Source organism: Sturnira hondurensis, unplaced genomic scaffold (assembly GCF_014824575.4).
Source record: "Sturnira hondurensis isolate 20B ecotype Veracruz unplaced genomic scaffold, ASM1482457v3 Scaffold0006413, whole genome shotgun sequence".
Taxonomy (NCBI): Eukaryota; Metazoa; Chordata; class Mammalia; order Chiroptera; family Phyllostomidae; genus Sturnira; species Sturnira hondurensis.
Window position 1 is genome coordinate 645,565 of NW_028079044.1, and position 20,046 is coordinate 665,610.

At 43.6% G+C, this 20,046-nt stretch overlaps 2 protein-coding genes across 7 annotated transcripts in view; both read left to right on the plus strand.

Moving 5' to 3' along the window:
- PPP1R21 (protein phosphatase 1 regulatory subunit 21) overlaps positions 1 to 1,327 on the plus strand; it is a 61,898-nt gene extending 60,571 nt beyond the window's left edge. The window contains exon 22 of the mRNA XM_037047849.1: positions 603 to 1,327. Coding sequence (XP_036903744.1) covers positions 603 to 632 — 30 coding nt within the window. The 3' untranslated portion in view covers positions 633 to 1,327. The remainder of the gene's footprint in view (positions 1 to 602) is intronic.
- A 10,362-nt stretch (positions 1,328 to 11,689) lies between these two features.
- Positions 11,690 to 20,046, plus strand: part of STON1 (stonin 1) — a 47,838-nt gene continuing 39,481 nt past the window's right edge. For 3 of the 6 annotated variants that reach the window (XM_037047850.1, XM_037047857.1, XM_037047854.1), the window contains exons 1-3: positions 11,690 to 11,770; positions 16,491 to 16,532; positions 18,855 to 18,955. The gene's annotated coding sequence lies outside the window, so the exon portion shown is untranslated. Of the gene's footprint in view, positions 11,771 to 15,468; positions 15,624 to 15,982; positions 16,065 to 16,490; positions 16,533 to 18,854; positions 18,956 to 20,046 lie in introns of all 6 variants that reach the window. The other 3 variants (XM_037047851.1, XM_037047852.1, XM_037047853.1) reach the window with 2 other exon arrangements.

The window sequence follows — 20,046 nt, forward strand, 5'->3', positions numbered from 1 at the left end:
GGCTTGCTATTATCTTGCTTTTAATGTTTGTATTCTGCAAGCTTTTCCCACTTACGTGAAAAGAATGTATTTTTATCTAATAGTTAAGTATAGGAATCTAGTTAGAGTGTTTTTCTGAAAAGTGAATTTCTCCAGAAAAAGTTATGCAAAACTGGAAAGTCCAAATGTCCATATGTGAGGGAATTGGGAATAAGTTAAGACATCTTCCCTCCAGCTTGTTTTCAGCCAGAGTCAGAGCTCCCTTTTGACGATAACCATTGCCGTTGGGTGTTAGTTGGCACATATGCAGAGTTAGTATCAAGACCTTTCAAAGGTACTTATTTAAATAGCAAAGAAACATGTTTAGGCTAAAATTTCTTTCATTATTGCCTGTCCTCAGCCCCCGGGGTATAAGGGCCCATGAACTTAGAGACAGGGAGAGTTCAAAGTAACAAACTGCTCTGTGATTACTGAATAAAAGCATTGCAAGGTTATCAGCTTTTCTTCTCTTGGAAGTTAAAGTCCAAAGTAGAATATGGCTTCCAGACAGTCTGGTCTGTGAACTGTGTGAGATGTTTTTCTTTAAATTTGTGTTCTTACTGTTGATATTTTTCTTTGCACAGGGAAATTCTAAAAAGAACAAGAGTCGATAGTTTACACATAGCTGGTTGGTGACTTCTTTCCAGAGCTGCTACTGCTGCAGGGAGCTGCAGGGAGCTGCAGGGCCAAGACTCCATGACCAGTGCTGGCCGCCTTCAGAAGCTGCAGTGTCGTTGGACCTAGTAAACTAGTCAGTGTTGTAAATGACCTTGAAACATTCACAATATATTTGTAACCAGTAAGGCAAATACAGAATTTGGTGTTGACAGTAAAATGGAAAACTATACACATACCATGGATATTGTAGGTTTCCTTACGCTGTTTTTACTGTGCACTTTTTAAAATTAGGTTTTAATTTCAGTATGTAAGAACAAAAATATTTTGTATATTTTCAAACTCAATTATATGGTAATTGATTTGGTATCTATGGAATAGATACGTTTCTGGATAAAATGCTTACATTGTCAAACTCGTTACCTTTTGTTGTAATTGAAAGCAGTTTCCAGATTCTTTTTGAACACTTTCCCCTTCTCTCGCTCTCTCTAACACCCTCTTCCTCTCCTCCTCTCCCTCTCTCCTCCTCCCTTTCTCTCTCCCCTTCTGTCTCTCTCTCTTTCTGGGAGGGAGTGGGCCTTGCAAACTTCAGATCTTGTGGGTTTATCATTGTCTTCAGCTCTTCAGGACCCTCTCTGTGTTGGAATAATAGCCTAAGGAAATTGATGTCAATAAATTCGTATTTATATCAAAACTTCAGTCTCTGTATGAAAATTTGATAAAGGAAACTGAAACCTATTAGAGTCGCTTTACATGATTTGCCAAATCCCAATTGATTTAGGTATAATCTTTTCAATCCCCCAAATTGGAATAATTGTATGGTTACTCCTTTAGTAAGGCTTTGAGTTTTGCCTTGAGAGGTACTTGTAACCATACTTCAGGCTAGGACCCTGAGGCCTTTGGGGCTCCCCTTGGTTTATTTTATAAACATTGTGTCATTTCATTGTATACTTCAGGGGAGTCTCTCCCAGGAACCCCATCCCCCCACTCTAAATATAGTGATTGCTCCTTTCTCCGGAGTTACTTTCACAGGCCATTTCCCCGAGCATGCCCAAGTCCCCAGATTAGTTGAGATGTTGCCGACACTTCTTCCTCCCCAGTCTCCCTGCCCGCAGTTCCATCTCCCTTGAGCCTCTTCTCTAGGTGGCTGCTGATCACCCTCCAAGATGCTTTATTATGGTTCGCCTGAGAGCTCACCACGGGCTTCTCTCTCTGCTCCACACATAAGCCAACCCCGTGGCCTCTGCCCCAGATCTTCCGCTGTCTGTCAGAGAGAGGCTGGTTGTTATGCCCCGTCTTCACAGTGATGAAGTGTTTGGATCCTGCTGTGGGGATCTTTGGGGAGTCGGCTCAGTCCCGTTCTTCCTAGCCCTGCGAGTCCTCAGCCCCTTTGCCCTTTTCGTGTTCTGTGACTTGCCCATTTCCAGTTCCCTATCAAGTGAACCAGATGTTTTCACTGCAGCTGTGCCCAGGCCCCTAGGCACTCTTAGGAAGACATCAAATAACCCCACTGATTAGCCCCGTCGTAAACTTAGGGTTTCCAGCCCTGCCAGTCCTTCCGAGTGTCCTGACAATCCTTTTGGCATTTTTAGTCTATTCCTAATCCTCCTCTGGAGCATTTCGGACAAAGAAGGGATGTCATCTGACTTAGGTTTTAATGGAATTGTTAGCTGCTGTGATAGATTGTAGGGGAGCAGTGGTGGAAGCAGAGTCCTTTTAGGAGGCCGTCACAAGAATGGGCGGCTATTCAGAGAAGATGGTGGCCTGGACCATGCTGGTGGCAGTGGAAGTTATGTGAAGTCTGTTTGGATTTCTTTTGAAAGAAATGGTTGATAGGATTTACTGACAGATTTATGTAAAATTACAGCTCCTTCTCTCTATATTATATTTCTATTATCATCTGCTTATTTTACTGCTTAAGTCTTATCATAATCTAATGGGCAATATGTTTTGCCTGTTTATCATATTTACTGCCTGTTTCAGCCTTTAGAAGGTATAGCTCCATGAAGGCAGGCGTTTGGGTTGGCTTTTTAACTGCTGTATTCCCTGTACCTAGAACATAGCCTGGCATTCAGTGAATGCTGAATGAATGTCAGTTGGACAGGATGTGTTGTGTGAGAGAGAGGAGTCAAAAATGCAGGCAAGGGTTCTGGTCTGAACAAACCTGACTGAGAGAAAAGAGTGAGGGAGAAGCAACTAGCTACCTAGTTGTAACTTAAGCTGAATACCTGGGAGTCATCTCCTTTGATTCCTCTGCACATCTTACTGGTCTTACTGACTCCTCCTGCCTTTGTAGTGCCTCAGTTCTAACTGCTGCTCACTGGATACCTTAAATCGAGCCCTGGCTACCTAATATCTGGACTGTTCTTTCTGATACTCCAGACCTCCCATCCCTTTTACCAGAGCATCTTTCTAAAGCTTAATCTTTGCAGAACCTGATGGAAAGCCTTCACACAATTCCTCATTGCCTGATGGGCACTGTCTGGCAGTATTGTGTGTGTGTAAGACATGTGCAGCCGAACTTCTCTCCCTTTTTCTTCATTTTTTTTCTCCATGCGTCCTGTACTTTTCCTCTACCTTTATGAAAGCTCTCAGCCCTGGCTGGTGTGGCTCAATGGATTGAGCACCGGCCTGTGAACCAAAGGGTCACAGGTTCGATTCCTAGTTGGGGCACATGCCTGGGTTGTGGGCTGGGGCCCAGTGGGGGATGCGCGAGAGGCAACCACACACACACTGATGTTTCTCTCCTTTTCTTTCTCTTTCCCTTCCCCTCTCTAAAAATAAATAAAATATTAAAAAACACAAAACTCTCAGACCTCTAGGTCAGGAAAAGTCTTACTACTTCTGCATGATAGATGGGCCTCTTTTTCTCTCAGAAACACTGTGAATCTTGGGATTGTTTCCCTATCTGCTTTGGGGCTGAGATTTGTGTCTCCCTCCAGCTGTGAGCTGCCAGAGCTCCCAGACCAGCCACCCCTATTATCCTGCATGGTGTCCGGCCCCATAGACTCACAGGCAAGACTTGTGGACTGGTTGGCCCTTCTGAGAGGGTCAGTGCCCCTTGGGAGTTTTCCTAATTCTGGTGGACAGGGCAGGGTGTAAAGGGTATAATTGGTTTCCTGGCAAAATTGCTCCTTTTTAACTTACTTGGTAAGATCTTTGCTCTCTTGGCAGAATCCCTTCCCAAGGCATATAACCACCACAATTTATTACCCATTTACCATATGTCAGACATGGGTAGGACTTGACATACTTAATTTAAACCTCCAATAACTGTTCCTTGTGGTGCTGGGTTTTTTTTTTTTTTGTATTTTTCTTTTCTTTAAAGATTTTACTTATTTATTTTTAGAGGGGAAGGGAAGGAGAGAGGGAGAAATGTCAATGTATGGTCGCTTCTCATGGGTCCCCTGCTGGGAAGTGGCCTGCAACCCAGGCATGTGCCCTGAGTGGGAATCGAACCACGATCATGTGGTTCGCAGGCCCACGCTCAATCCACTGAGCTACACCAGCCAGGCCCTTGTGGTGCTGTTAATATCCCCATTTTACAGACAGGAAACTGGCCTTTTGAGAGGCTATGCAAGTTGTCCATGGTCACACAGCTAGTACATGTTGAACCAGGATTCAACCAGGTTAGTCTGATTCCAGAGCCTGGTTAGTTATCTTACTGCAGAACACAGGTAACACAGGGCCCACAGGCCGAATCCAGCCCTCCACCTTGTTTTATCTGGCCCGGCACCTTGTTTCTACCTGGTGGCAGCGCCGAGCTCCTTGCCCCTAGTTAAGGAGCAGTTTCATTTATACAGTCCTAAAGTTACATTCGGCCCTTTGAAGGCAACCTCGAGGCTGATATGGCCCCTGGTGAAAATGAGTTTGACACCCCTGCTGTAGGACATATGAGCCTTTCAGCTGGGGTTTTCGGTTTTGTTCCTACAGACTGTAGATATAATATCTGGAGGATGAAATATATTGAATTTCTCAGTAACTCCAGTACTTCATTCAGCTCTCTCATTCCATGTTTTTGTTAAGGACCCTCGACCTCTTCTTTCAGTCAGCTTCTGGTTAGCTTTTGGGGCTGGTAGTGGCCTGGCCCAGTGTTAGCTTTTAGCATGCTTTTTTTCCCTTCCCCAATGCTTCATTTTTATTTATATATTAACTGTTGTATAAACCTTCCTAATTACTGAACTCTGAATTTAATGTATTAATGCCATAATGCCGCCCCTTCCTTATAGTCCTCTTTCTGCACAAACCTTATTGTTACTTCTCTTTAAAGGACTTTTCTAACATACACAAACGTAGAGAGATGAATATAAACCCTTATCTCCCTACCGCTTGTTACGAACATTTGTCAATCTTGTTTTATCTTGTTTTCCACACTTCTTTTTTTCCTGGAGTAGTTTAAGGCAGTTCCCAGATACTGGCTGACTTTGCCTGTAAATACTTCATTTATGCATGTCTTTGTGAAAATGGTGAGTGCCGACTTCTGACTCTGCCTTATCCATTTCATCATTCATTCAGCAAGGATGTATTGAGTGCCTGCTGTGTGCTCAGTCCTAAGAAGACTGTGATGAGCAAAACACATGCCGGCTGCCTTTGAGAGTGTTTAGCCTGCTGGTGAGACAACAAAGGGATCACGGAGACACATCCTTATACACCGTCATACGTTGTCCACCCTGCCCTGGGACTGTCTCAGAGCAGCAAGTGAGAGAGAATGCATAAAGGCTATACTTTTTAAAAATTCAAGGCCTATATTTCAAGGTGTTCTAAAGTATTTATTACAAAGAAAAATAAAACCAGTCAAACCAACCAACAAAACTAGTTCTCTGACCTCCACCTCCCTCCCCCCATTTCATGCTCCCCAGAGAGACTGCTTGCATTCTCTATTTTGGTGTCTGGCTCCCTAGTTCCAAGTGGCATATCCCTTGTGTTCTGCTGGGCACTATCAGTTGACTTCACACTTGAAAAATGGGGATTTGCCTGTGTTTCAACTGTGCCTCACTCTGTACCACTCCTATATACATATACACTTTCTCTTTACCTGCCTTTAAACTAGTTACATCAACATTTCGATTAGGTCATTACTCGGTGTATACTTTATTATTCAAGTGCTGTCCATAGCTGAGTCATATAGTGCACTATGGTTTCTTTCCCTTTCCTGTACAACTCTTTGTTTTTCCTTGGTGTTAATAGTTGCCTTTTAGAAAAATTTGCTTACATTTCTGTTACTTTGTTTCTAAATCCTCTCTTAGTGTGGTCAGAGTCAACTGAGTCTTCAGCCAACCTCATCTCCTTGGAGAAGTCTCTCCTAGAGCCCTGTGACCTGCTCCGGGCTGCCTCGGTTGCTCTAGGCCATCAGTGCCGCTGCTCTCCTGGAACTCCCTTCCTCATCACCCTGGGCATCAAGTGTCTCCCACTCTTAAAATAACCCTCTCACACTCCACGAGCCCTTCCAGTGACGGTGCTGTCCCTCCGCTTGCCATGCAGCCCACCTCTCAAAGACTTGTCTATTCTGTCTGATCCTCTGTGGCGTGGAAAGGGAAAATAAGAGATCATTCTTAGTCTAGGCACACAGTAGAGACAGTTCTTTGAAGTCCACGTAGGAGTGAAAGGGGAGGAAAAAGAAAAAGGACTTTCAAGTAGTCATACAGTGTTTCCTGGAGAAGATGGAATTTTCAGAACTTACTGAAATGACATTTCCTACTTTTTCTTTTTTTATATACTACAGGCTTGTTAAAAGTTTGGGAATGAGGAAGAGTATCAAGAGCACACATCGCTCTTTGTAGAGATTCAACTATTAACATTTTTGTCCCTGCTTTTTTCATGCATATATAAAATACTTATTTTTAATCAAAATTGAGATTTATAAGAAATTCCAAATGAGGAAAAAAAGAAGTTCTGTAATAGGATGGGGGTAATGGTTAGACGGCTGCACAACTCCAGGGGGCACTGTTCCATTGTGCCATATAACAGCACTAGGCGACCCTCCAGGCACAGGCTGGGAAGCTGTGATAAATAGGATGTGTCCTGTGATAGGATTATTGAACCCTCCCCCCACCCCCATTATCTTGTTACAAGCAACACTGCTCACTTTTCAAGACCGATAAGACTGACAAAAGCAATTTTTCATTGCTTTTGGTAAGAAAATAACTCTATCAAGTTCAACTAACATACTTTTTTAACAACATGACCACTTTCCCCAATTTATTATCCATTAAAACAACAAAACTCAGCTGCACTATTTCCAAACAAAAATGTAAGATAAAGTAAGTAAAATGAGGAAGAAACTAGTCAAGAAAGTCACTGAAAAGTTGGAGCAAAAAGCTCTTTCCAAGTGACATGAATTAAAGCCTTCTTTATCATTAAAATCCTCAGAGAGAAAAATGCGAAGTTAAGAGTTTTGTTTTTTGAACCGTTAACCCTGGAAGTTGCTCCCAGCTCTGGAAAGCCTTCAAACTGGATAACGTTAGCACGTAAAGATAGCTTGGTTGATGATGGCTAAGAGAACATCTGCCAGAGCCAGCTGACAAGGACTAGTTTGTTCTGTGACAGAAGAAACTTCTGTTCTCGGCTCAGGGCCGTGTTCTCAGACACCATGGTGATAAATGGAAAGCTTGTCAGTAAGCTGTTGCCCATGCCTTAAATTTTTAAGCAGTTTGGTAATTAGCTCCAAATTAGGAAATTAACTGGCAGTCAGAGCGTTAGAGCAGGAAAACCCATTATAGCTCTTCCAAATCTTTGAAAGCAGTGGTTATGGAGCATTAGAATCACTGTTTTCCTAAGGAGAGGATTACAAGAATTGACTCCTCGGTGAAAACATGGTGGAGGCTGTTTTCTGCTTTGCTGGGGTAGGGGCCTCAAAAGGCGACTTCCCCACATAGAACCTCGACAGTTTGTTTTTTCAGGAGCTTTAATGATCTCCGAACTCAGCCCCACTTCTCCCTAAACAGCAGAGCAATAGCAAAGCGGTGACACCACAAAGGTCCCAAAATAGAATCAACACAGTTCAGTTAATTAGCAAAGAACAAACCATCAGCCACATCTTGCTCAGATGGTAAAGACTGTTCTCCCTCCCTCAAGCTGTCCTGTATTTGAGGGCACTTCTATCGTGTTAAACTGTCAGGACATCCCATGCGGCCATTTCCATGCACACCATCTCCCTAAGCAACTTCAGATGTGTGAGGCAGGAATCGTGTCTTATGCTTACTCCTCCACAGTGCCTAGCAGAATGTCTGTACATAGTAGGTGTTCAGTAAATACTGATTGGATACATTTTAGGGAGCAGGCCAAGGGACCAGCCAGTAGCAATGGTCAGCGTAGCTCCAGCCACACCTAAGAGTGTCCCATTTCTAGGACAAAGGATAACCAATCGTGGGCCATTCTAAATTACATGATCATCCCCTTAAATATCATTGGTTTCCGTTGGCGTGCTCAGTGAAGATACAGGCTTTTATGTCTGGAAATTTCTATCCAAAGAGTATTCAGGTTTCCTGGTGGTAAAGGTTGTTTAAAATCACCCAGTGTGTGCTTCAGATATTAAGCCAGAATGTTTCATGCACCTAAAATGGTGATTTTTTTTCCTGTTTCATTTTCACTTTTGTAAAAAGCCATCCATATACTGTAATCTTTTATTTAAAAATAGGGCTTTCCAAAAGCCTTCACTTTCTTGAATGAATGTTACAATACAGATAGAGACTTAATTGTTGTAACGTTTTTAGAGAGGAATGTTCTTGAACAAGCCTTTAAGGCCACACTTGTCTCAACTCTGAAGTCCTCACTTTTCCCAACCACATCCCCTTTCAAAGTGGCCAATTCTCCCTTCCAAATTCTCACCAGGCCCAACTGTGCTTAGCTTCCGAGATTGGGTGCGTTCAGGGCGGTATGGCCATAGACCAGTATGGGCATTTTTGCAAACTGGTTTGAATTTCTATTAATTGATCCCAACAGCTTCAGCTGCTTTCAGTTTTGAGGAATTTCACATGAATCTGCTGGGTCATATCTGTAGATACTTTGGGGGCTCCTTGTTAAATGGCATGGAAGTTCTAAATCATTTCCAAATTGGAGGAACAGGCTGCCAGGAAAGGGGCCTGTTAACCAAAGGGAGAATGCTATCATCTGAAGGTCTCCTTAGTGTAGAGCAAGGAAAAGAGCAGGGACTGTAGTAAAACAAGGTCACAGCTGACAGTGAACGGCTGTGGTGGCTTAGCTGACAGGCCAGGCGGAGCAGTTTACCAGCAGATTTTGATACAAAGGAACAGTGCCAAGAAAGGGTACTTTGGAAATATGGAGTTACAAGAAAAAAATCTGCATTCATGAAAATAACAACCTTTCGGGCAATGCTGAGTCATACAGAAGGGGTGGGAGGGGGTGCTTCCCTTGCACAAGATAAGTGGTTTTTGACCAATTCTGTGGTCTTTAGGAATTTATGGGCCTATTTGCTTTGTAATAGTGTTGTAGTTTACAAAAGATTTATTAACTAGGTGGGCTACTTACTAATCAAGGCCATCCTGCTCATGCAAAGATGATTTAAAAGGTGTCCTCTTACTGTATTTATTTTAAAAAATTTTTTAAAGATTTTATTTATCTTTAGAGGGGAAGGGAAGGAGAGAGGGAGAGAAATATCAATGTATGGTTGCCTCTTGTGTGTCCCCTGCCAGGAACTGGCCTGCAACCTAGGCACGTGCCCTGACTGGGAATCAAACTACAATCCTTTGGTTTGCAGGCCCACACTCAGTCCACTGAGCTACACCAGCCAGCACCCTTGTACTCTATTTAAATGCAATGAAAATTGCTATTTGTCAAGTGTATTGTTTCCTATATGAGTCTATCCTTTCTCCAGTTGTTAACTGTGCCATTTTCTGAGATGGCTTGGCCTCCCTAGGAGGCCCACTGGCTGAACAGAGGATGTAGGAGGAGCTTCAACCAGAAGGCCCTGGGTCAAGGCTCCTCTTTTTCTTCCTTCCCCTGCCTTACTCCTTGCTGTGCACCTCTCTCGGCTCCTTACGAGAAGTCTGCCTTGCCAACTCCCCTTCCCTCTAGCACCTGTCTGGTTCCATAGAAGAGTCTCTGAAAAGTTAGCCGTCCGTTGACTTTTGTCCGTTGACTTTTGTTTTCGCCTTCCTCACCCGATGACCATCCCCAGGAAGGGAGCTGGAGGAAATGAGGAAGAGGCAGACCCGGTGCCTTTTACTGTTTGTTTAGGGGAACTTCGGGATAAACACAATGATTAATTTTATCTGAGAATAGAAGTAGTCTGTATACCATGTTTTGGCATGCATAATGCACACTTTTGCCCAACTTTTTGAGGGAAGATAAGGATGCACATTATACATGGGTAGTACTGATTCCAAGTATCTAAAAATAAATTAAAAATAGAATCTAAAAATTAAAACAGGACTTTTTCCTGAAAGTTTGGGCTCAAAACCGCATATTGCACATGGGAGCACATTATGCATGGCCCAATACTGTAGGTCCCTGCTGTTTAACTTCAGGCACTCCCGGGTCCTTTCGGAATGCTGCAGTCCTCAGGTTCTTAACTCTGGGTGGAGGGTGAATAGGAGGATACTGAGTATCTTTTCTGTTTCACAAAGGGACTCCAAAGCCAAAAATAAGACTGTACCTGAAAGAGCATTTAGAAGAGAATCACACTGTTAATGCAAACACCAGGAAGTAATCAGTCAGAATTCCCTCATTTGCTTTCTACCAACAGGACAGAGCACATCCACTTCCGATGTTCACCAGCGCCCCCGAATCCCTCTCTTCCCAGACAGTCATCTTTCAGGCTAACACTGACACTCCCCAGTCACCATTTTGAGGCCACAAGGACTTACTGGTGCCCACTGTATACCGGGCTCTGGGAACACAAAAATGAATAGCACACCATTTGGGTCAAAATATTCCCTTGCTTAAAAACTTTCATGGATTTCCTTTGTTCTGCTTCATGTCATCACACATTCCCATCCAAACATTTTCCACCTCTCCTAAGGCTTCCAGTCTTTGCCGGCCTCCAAAGCACCGCACGACCGAGGCCGGGCCCAGAATGCCCTCCTTTCTCCCCTGAGTCTGTTCGAGCCCCATTCAGGCTTCCCATCCCGTGGCTGGGTGTCCTTCCTTCCAGGGTAAAAGGCAGGGGCAGCTCTCTTCATTCTGACTCCCTACAGGTGAGGAGCCCCACTTTCGGAAGAGGCTGAGATGCCAAGCGCTTTGCTGGAATCACCTGCCAACAGGTGAAGCAGGGACTAAAAGCCACCCTCAGAGGACTTTTGTATTTGCAGACAACAGGTGTTGGTAAATATTTACCTCCTGCCCCTGGAACACAGCCAGGCCCTTCACCAAGCCATCCAGCATCCTCCTCCTCCTGAGTATTGATTCGCCCAGGAAGGTGAGGGTTCATCTTTAGCAGCATCTTACCCTACAGCCAGTGCTTGTCCCACTTCCGAAAGAAAAAGAAACACCCAGAACTTTCAAAAAGAATTCTTTAGTTCTCATCACAAGACAAAACAAAACCATCCAAACAAAATCTCGAAGCCGAGTGGAAAGCACGGCCACAAGGTCCCCCCTCCACCCCACTGTGTCACCACTCAGGGGTGACTAGGTCCTAGGGATGGAGTACAGGTTGGCTCCAGACCTGCCAGGGTCCCTGCGGCCTGCTTCGCGGAGGCCTGTAAAGGTTACGCCTACTGCACCCCTTACCCCTCTCTTTGGCTGGGGTCCTCTCCCGCCTTGGGGTCTGGAAACTGAAGGGGAGGAAGAGAATGGAGAATCAGACACCTGAAAAACTTTGGGGGATCCCAGGTAGGAAGGGAGTGAGGAGAAAAGGGGGAATCTGGCAAAGGACAGAGCAGGTGGGGGGTGGACAGCAGCTTCTTCGAGTTGTGGCCGCCCTGCCCTACCCCGCCCCACCCCACCCCGCCCCGGCTCACCCCACCCCACCCCACCCCACCCCACCCCACCCCACCCCACCCCACCCCACCCCTCCCCTCCCCTCCCCCTCCCCTCCCCTCCCCGCAAACACTGGTGTAGAGAGAGGAAGANCCCTCCCCCGCCTCCCCCTCCGCCCCCTTCTCCGCCTCTCTCCCTCTTCCTCCTACCCCTCCTACCCCTGTGGACGTCTGCTGGAGTCGGAGCCCCAGCGGCACTGTCGGTGAGTGACCAGCCCCAGGGACAGACAGGGAGGCACAGGGAACCCCCTTTCCAGGGTGGGGAAAGTTTGTGGGTGGAGAGCGCGGGCGCCCCAGGACTCGGGCATCCCGGGGCTGGCCGGTGTACCGTGCCTCAACCCCCCAACACTGCTCTCTACGGGGCTTCCCTCTGCACCTCAGCTCTGGGGCTGCTGCGACCTGCGTCTGGCTCTCAACAGAAAGAAAACTCAGAGAGCAGAGCAAAGAATCCGGACTCGGTTCTGAGGGCGGGGCTGGGGGCTCGTGCAGACCGTGGTCCGGCCTTCCTGTCCTGGGCCCCCAGCCTGCGCGCCTCATCCTTTCTCGGGGGCTCCGGGACTTTCCCCTCCTTCCCCCGGGCTCCTGTTTTCTGTGCTGCAGCCGTCCCGTCCCTCCTTTCCAAGGGAGGCTCCTGTCCCCGGCTCCCGCCACAACCCCTGTCTGCAGCCCCGTGTCCTCTGCAGCGGCAGAAGGCCATGACCCAGGCCAAGGGGCTACAGCCAGAAGACATTTCCTGCAGGAATGACCGGCACTGGGAATTGGTGTCGGTCCCGTGGAGCCACGAACTGTACCTTTTGAGTCCACGGGGAAATTAAATTCTGTATAGTCCTTTTTAGGGTTTTACTATTTCTATTGGTTGAGCATCTTTTTAGAAACCTCTTCAACTCTGCTTTTTCCCCCCAATAATAATGGTGTTTCATGTAATTAGCCTTTCTAATTATGAAAAAAAGGAACACAAGAAAAAATAATAAAGAAGAGAAGAAAGCTAAAAAAGAATGCTCGCTGTGCAAAAGCCTTCTTTGGAAAGTGAAGACTTCGTTCCGCACCAGACCGTTTCAGTGGGAGACGGGCGTGCAGTACACTGCCGGTTCTCAGACTACCCCAAACAGACCAGTATGGCCTCCTGGAAGCCAGAACTTTTCGTTGGCCTGACAGAAACCGCAGTGTGTGTTGGCAGTCCTCACCCTGGCATCTTCCCTCTGCATTGCTCTCCCTTCCGGCTACTCTCCACCTCTCTCCCAACTCCCCCACTCCCACTTTCTCATAAACAGGACTTGTGAAAATAAGGCAGTGGAATAGGCTAAAAAGAGCAGGAACCACAAAGAAAAAAACAGCTTTACTTCTTTTGCTCTTGAGGCTGTTCCTTCAACTGGGCTGTGATTGGGTGGAGGAATGTTTAGTTCATTGTGTGGTTTTATGTCGGTTCTCATTAAGGTTGAATCAGTGTTTCCATGACAGGCCTCATTCTCTGGGTGCTTAGAAGGAGCTTGTTAATCCTCAGATGGGTCTGGACAGGTCAGGCCTGGAATCTGTAGGTATTTTGTGGGGGTGGGGGCAGGGTCCATCTGGATTGATATTGCTGCCCCTGGCCCCTCCGCTGGAGCAGCAGGGGGCAGCGTCCACATGAACTAGGGGGGAAGACTTTCCCAAAAAGTGAGCTGTGTGAGCAGGATTCTAGGGGGTATTGAACTTTTTTTTATGGAGAATGAACTTCTGAAGAATGTTAGCCTTTCCCATTTCTATACAAACAATTAGTGCGATTGCAACATGTGCTAACTAGATCAGGTTCTGACCCACCCATCAGAACAAATCAAGATGTTGAACTATTTGGAAATAAAGATTTTTTTTGTAAAATGAATTTCATTGGAAATAAACTCTTTTATCTTGAAAAGGACATAATTCATTTTTCTCTGCTGATTCAGTTTGACCATTCCCCATTTGTACGCATTAGTAAAGTTTTACCATAGTCTCAAAGTGTGATTGATAAAGGAAGTGTCATGACGTCCATTAAAAAAAAAGCCCTTAGTTTTTGAACTTGTTTGGCCCTGTTACTTAGAAAAACAATGCGCTCAGATAAAAATCTTCAGTCTCTTCCTCTTCCTGAGAATTTTTAATAGTGTATTTAATGCCCCAGAAATCAACGTTATGCTTTTTGGAGAGAACTCGCCTCCTGCCTTGTTCAGCTTTTGTACCGACACTTTATGGAGTCTTGTTAAACTGCGTGGTTTGCCCTCAGTCTCAGTTTGCTTTGCAGCCTCAGGTAGGCTGCTCTGGATGCCAGGGGTCTGATGAGTGCTGGCGATGTCTCTTACCTAAGGAGCAGGTGTTCTGGATGATGAGATGAAGGCTGCATCCCCAGTGAGCCAATTGGAAAGCAGCCAGTGGTCATCGGGGTGGGTCAGATGAGCTGTAAATACATGAAGTGTGGGGCCTGCAGAGTGAAAGGAGGTCAGGGGTCATTGAGAAGTAGAATAACCCAAAGGAAAAGGATGTGGCCTTCTAAAACCATATCGTACAAGCATACCAAATTGTATAGGACATGCTTAGGGTATGGTGTTAAATGTTAAAAGCAGATATGAACTAGAAAGCACTGTGATTTTACTCTTTAAAAATATATTCAACAATATTGGAATTATATGCATTGAAATGAATGGTGGAATTATAGATGCTTTTCATTTTTTTGTGCTTGCCTGTATTTCTCACCTTTTTTTTACAATAGTAATAGCTAAATTTATTGAGTACAAAACACATGAATATGGTATTTCACTTATAAATTCTTTGAGATATGTACCATAATTGTTAGTCTCACGATATAAGATTCAGAAACTAGAATCCGAGGAGTAACTCGCCCACGGTTGCATAGCCACTCTGTGCTATTTGAGTTCGGGTCAGTCTCCAAAGTCTGTGTATCTCAGTTCTACTGTCTGTAGTCTCCCTGTACATGTATTATTATTTTACTTATACAAAAATAGAAAATAGGGCCCTGGCTGGTATGGCTCAGTGGATTGAGTGCCGGCCTGCGAATCAAAGGATCACCAGTTCTATACCCTGTCAGGGCACATGCCTGGGTTGTGGGCCAGGTTCCCTGTAGAGGGTACATGAGAGGCAACCACACATTGATGTTTCTCTCCCTCTCTTTCTCCCTCCCTTCCCCTCTCTAAAAATAAATAAATAAATCTTTAAAAAATATAGAAAAAGGGAGGGGGAGAGCATTTTCTGCTTTAATAACTGATATTTTAATTAACTATAAAATGCCTCCCGTCTCTCCCATCTCCCACTGCCACTTCTTTTTTTCTTTCTTTGCGACTTCTCCTTGGAAGTCCTTGGGAATTGCTCCAGACTTAGCCAGAGGTAGGTAAGTCACCTTCCCTTCGGAGCCAACTGTACCAAAAAGGATCCAGCATTCCTTGGAGTCTTCCTAGCCAGCCTGTAGTTTGAGGAACCCCATGGGATTCTGGAGCAGTCCTGGTAGAAGGCAGAATTTTTAAGTGGACTAGGCAAAGTATGTCTCCAGAGCTCTGCCAATATGGGCTTACAAAGTTCCTGGCATTGCTGGGAGTGTGACGGGTAGGAAGACCCAGGGAAAGCTCTCATTTGCCTATAAGGTTATGTGGAATGTCAGGGTAGGGAAGTCAAGCATTTACCACAGAACAAGGGGAGAGGAAAGTTAATTGCTTTTTGATGCTTATTACTGTGAAAGTATAATAATAAACTACTTTGTTAGAAGACTGGCTACTTGGGTGATCCCATGCTTTGGCAAGATGAACTGGTTTAGTGGAGGTGGAAATAGTGTGAGTGATTCTGGGGGTAGCCCTGGGGAGAAAATGCCCACAGTCCTATCCCACCGCAAGCCCTCACAGGCAGCCAGGCCCCAGAGGTCACCTTATCCGTCCTCTTCCAGAAATCCACCTGAATATCCCAGAAGGACGGGCTTTTCTATGGCACGTGGCCATCCAAACAACACGCCGTCAGAGGGAGGCTTTATTTTTCCATTCTACAAGGAAGAGACATCTGGGAGGCTGGTGCATGTGAATCACCTCCTTGTCGAAAAAAATTGTAAGAGTCTAGGACCTCTTTCCCAAATTATCATACTCGGACTAGTGCCCCAGATCTTGTAAACATTTAACCACATGAGAAATGTCTTTCTGGCCAGTGTCAAGAGAAGTTCTTGTGAGCAACTTATTTGTTTTGTTGTGTGGTGTTGTGATTCCTTTAGTTGACACTCCTCATTTCTCATTTGGCCACAAGGTATCACGGAGTCAACTCGGTAGCCCACTTTGGCATAGGTATGGGACTCTATTTTTCAATAACGAATAATACTGTTATACACCTTTTATTTCCTACCTATCCTTTTCCTTGAGCCCTGATTTTCTCACCTACTTTACATTGTTTTGTTTTATTCAATGCATTTGGAGGCTCCTACTCTGACACCATACTCCTTCCTCTGGGTTCATTTTTCTTCATGCCAACATAAATTTAGAAGCTTTTTCATAAGAGGTATGTGGTAAACTTTAAAGTATATTTCTTGGAATGTCTCTATTTTGCACTTACAAATGAGAGTTTGACTGAGTGTAGAACTCTGAACTTGATTATTTTCTCCCTATTGCTACTCCTGAGTATCAGGTAACTCTGGGCCAGGTACCTCATGCCTCAGTCTCCTGGTCTATAAAACAGACCATAGTACCCACTTCTGGGATAGTTGTGAAGAGATACTGTGTAGAGAATATTAGAATAATGCCTACCATTTAAGGAAGCACGTGATCATTGTTAACTATTATGATTACTTTTCTATTTTCTCAGAATTTCTTGCCTTTTGGGGGTTTGACTAGTTCATCTAAATGTTAGTTTGTGTGGTTGCATGCGTGTGTGCACACACACACCTTTTGGGAATGTTATTAAAATTGCTTTCAATTTATATTACAGGAGAACTGACACCTTTCCAGTATTGGCTCTTCTTTTATTCAGGTGAGTGACTGGTGATTTCCCCTATAAATACCTTATACAACTTTTGCTGTATTTATTTCTTATAGATTTTGTTGCTATTGTACATGATGTCTTTTTTCTTATTATATTTTCACATTTACTGGCCCATAGAGACATTTCCTGATTTTTTGAATTTTGATCTTATATCCAGCATCCCAGCTGACTTATCTTATTAGATAGATCTAAGAATCTATATGTAGCTATTCTTGAATTTTCTAGGTAGACAATTCCAAAATAATAATTTGTCTTTTTTTCCCTATTTTTTGTTACTCATATCTTTTTCTTCTACTGTTTCATTGGATAGATCCTCCAGTACAATGCTCAGTAATAACAGTCATTATCTTCTTACTGTCTTTAACGAGTGCTCTTAAATTTTCTCCATTGAGCATGAAGTTTACTTAAAGTTTTGGTATATATTCTCTATTAAATTAAGGACTTTTCCTGTATTAATATTATTTAGCAAGTTAAAAATTTTATCATGACTGAATGTTGATTTTGTGTAATGCCTTAATGTTTTTTTTTTTTAATTTTTTAAATTTTATTTATTTATCTTTAGAGGGGAAGGGAAGGAGAGAAGTATCAATGTATGGTTGCCCCTTGTGAATCCCCTGCTGGGAACTGGCCTGCAACCCAGGCATGTGCCTTGACTGGGAATCGAACCGCGATCGTGTGGTTCGCAGGCCCGTGCTCAATCCACTGAGCTACACCAGCCAGGGCATGCCTTAATGTTTTTATATGAATTAGATGATGATGTATTTTCCTTCTTTCTGTTAAAATGTGGTAAATGTTATGAATATATTTACCTTTGTTGAGACATACTTGCATATATATGTATATACAGATACATTCTTTTATTTTATGGGATATATTGGGTTGGACAAAAAGTTGGTTGCATTTGTTTTTTTCCATAAGATGGCTCTAATAGCACTTGTCTTTAACTTCATTCAAAACAATTTTGTTAATTGTACTGTGACAGCGTGCACTAAAAAAAATGAGAATGGTGAATTTTTGTGTAGCTATTTTAGTATTGAAGCAGCAAGAAAATATGCAACATTTTCAGCATATTATGGTTTATTATTTCAAGAATGATTGAAAAACAACTGAAATGCAGCATATGGAGAAGGTGCTGCGACTGATGGAATGTGTCACAGTGGTTTGCGAAGTTTCGTGCTGGAGATTTCTTACTGGATGATGCTCCACGGTCGGGTAGAGCAGCTGAAGTTGGGAGTGATCAAATTGAGACATTAATTGGGAACAATCAACGTTCTACCACACAGGGAATAATTGACATACTCAAAATATCCAAATCAATAAAGTTATTGGTGAAAATGAAAAAATATGTCTTTTATTCTATGGAAAAAACTAAACGGACTTTATGGCCAACCCAGTGATTTGCTAGTACTTTATTTAGGAGTTTTGCAAGTGTTCATAAGTGAAACAATTGATTTCTAATTTTCTCTTGAAAATATTATTTTTATATTATTTGGTGTCAAGTTTATATTAACCTCATTAAAGAAGTTGGGTAGTTTTTCCTGTTTCACGAATATTTTTCTGAAAACACTTTGTAAGAGATAAAGACTATCTGTTCCTTAAAAATTTGGTACAATTTATTGTAAAATCATCTGAACTGCTTATGAAGGGTATGTGTGTTCTGTTTTTGATCATTCAATTTTATTGACGATTACTGGTGCATTTGGGTTCCTGTTCCCAGTGCAGAATGGTTCCGAATGTCCAAAACAACTGTTCCAGTCCCCACGTGCTGTCCTTTAGATTCTCTGTAGTAGATCAAAACCTTCTCATGACCAACCAGCCCTAATTCACATTTGTGTTGAAAGGAAAAGCCTCTGTGGAGAGGTTCCTATTCCCTTTGGTCATGGAGACCGTGTTTCCTCTCTGCTCACGTGTGTCTACATGTGTTCCTGACTATGCAGAGAGGTTTATGTCCAACACATGATCCCTTACTCGTGGCTGACAACATCTCTGGGAATGTTGATTGATATCGGCAAAGCCTGTTTATAATATATAAAGAAATCTACACAGACATATGTCTGTCCCATATCCTCTCAACAAACCCTATTCTTTTAAAGAAACCAAACCAGGAATCATCCTTGGCCTTCCCCTCGGGCCCTCGCATCAGCCCTATGTGATAATGGGAAAGAAGTGGACTTTGGAGTCTGGCACATCTGGGTTTGGATCCAAGCTTTGCTGATAACTGGATGTGTGGCTATCTTAGTGTTGGGGGCTACTGTAAGAAAGTGCCATGGACTGGGTAGCTTATAAACAACAAATGTTGACTTTTCACAGTTCTGGAGATTGGTAGTCCAAGATGAAGTACTGGCATGGTTCTGGTGGGGACACTTCTTGGAGACAGCCATCTTCTCTCTGTGTGCTCACGTGGCAGAAGGGTGAGCCAGCACTCAGTGGCCTCTTCTTATACAGGCACTGATTCCATACACAAGGGCTCACTCCCAGGACTTCATCACTTCCACTTGGGGGTTAGGATTTCAACATGTATTTGGGGGGGAGGGGACACAGACAGAGTATAGCAGTGGCCTTGGGCAAGTTAATTCATATCTCTGAGGCTAAGTTTCCTTCTCTATAAAATCGTAATAATAAAACCTATCCCCCCCAAATTGTTTCAAAGATTAAGTGAGATAACAAGAAATAATATGGAGCAAATGCTTGGCATATGTGAATACTTATAAATGTTAGTTTCCTCCCAGCATCTCCCCTGCCCTGCTCTTCCGTTCAGACTAGGATTGTGCTTCAGAGAGACTTCCAGGAAGAGGCCCTGGGTGTACCTCCTGATAGTTTATGTTTTCTTGATAATCAATGTAGATTTTTCTTGGGTGAATTTCCTCAAAGCTTTGGACTGCCATTTGGGTTTTCTATCTATACCACTTCTTAGTCGCCCTCCTAGACTATTCATCAAACTGTTGTGTGGACTAACTACACTGTTACTTAAGAACTCTGCTCCTTTTAATCAGAAATATCTCTTTGCTTTATTTGTTGGTGCGACTTCCTTTAAGAAGATAAAAATTCTTATTTTTGAAGACAATATATTCAATGCAAAGACCCCAGAGCGAAGATAAGGAGTAAATAACAGAATTACTTCGGGGACTAGGTGTTCCCAGGAGGAACCATGAAGTCCCGGAGCAATTGAGGGGTAGATGGGGTAGGGGATTGACCAGGAAGAGGCATGACGCCTCGTTGGGTAGGAGAACTGAAAGTATTCCTTGAGGACTTCCCAACACCTAAAAATCTGCCTATTTATAATCACTTATCAGGATTCTGTGGAATCTGTACTTAGCCCAGAGCTTTTTGCAAGTGTCTTATCAGAAATGGTAACAGAATTTATCACTGTTTACATTGGGGGAAAGAACATCATGAAAACAAAATATAATTGGAATTATGGATGTACCTCCATATAAATATCTGTGGCTCGGAGCACAAGAATAACTTTTCCATTAGAGAGCTAAGCCAAGAGTTGCATGGA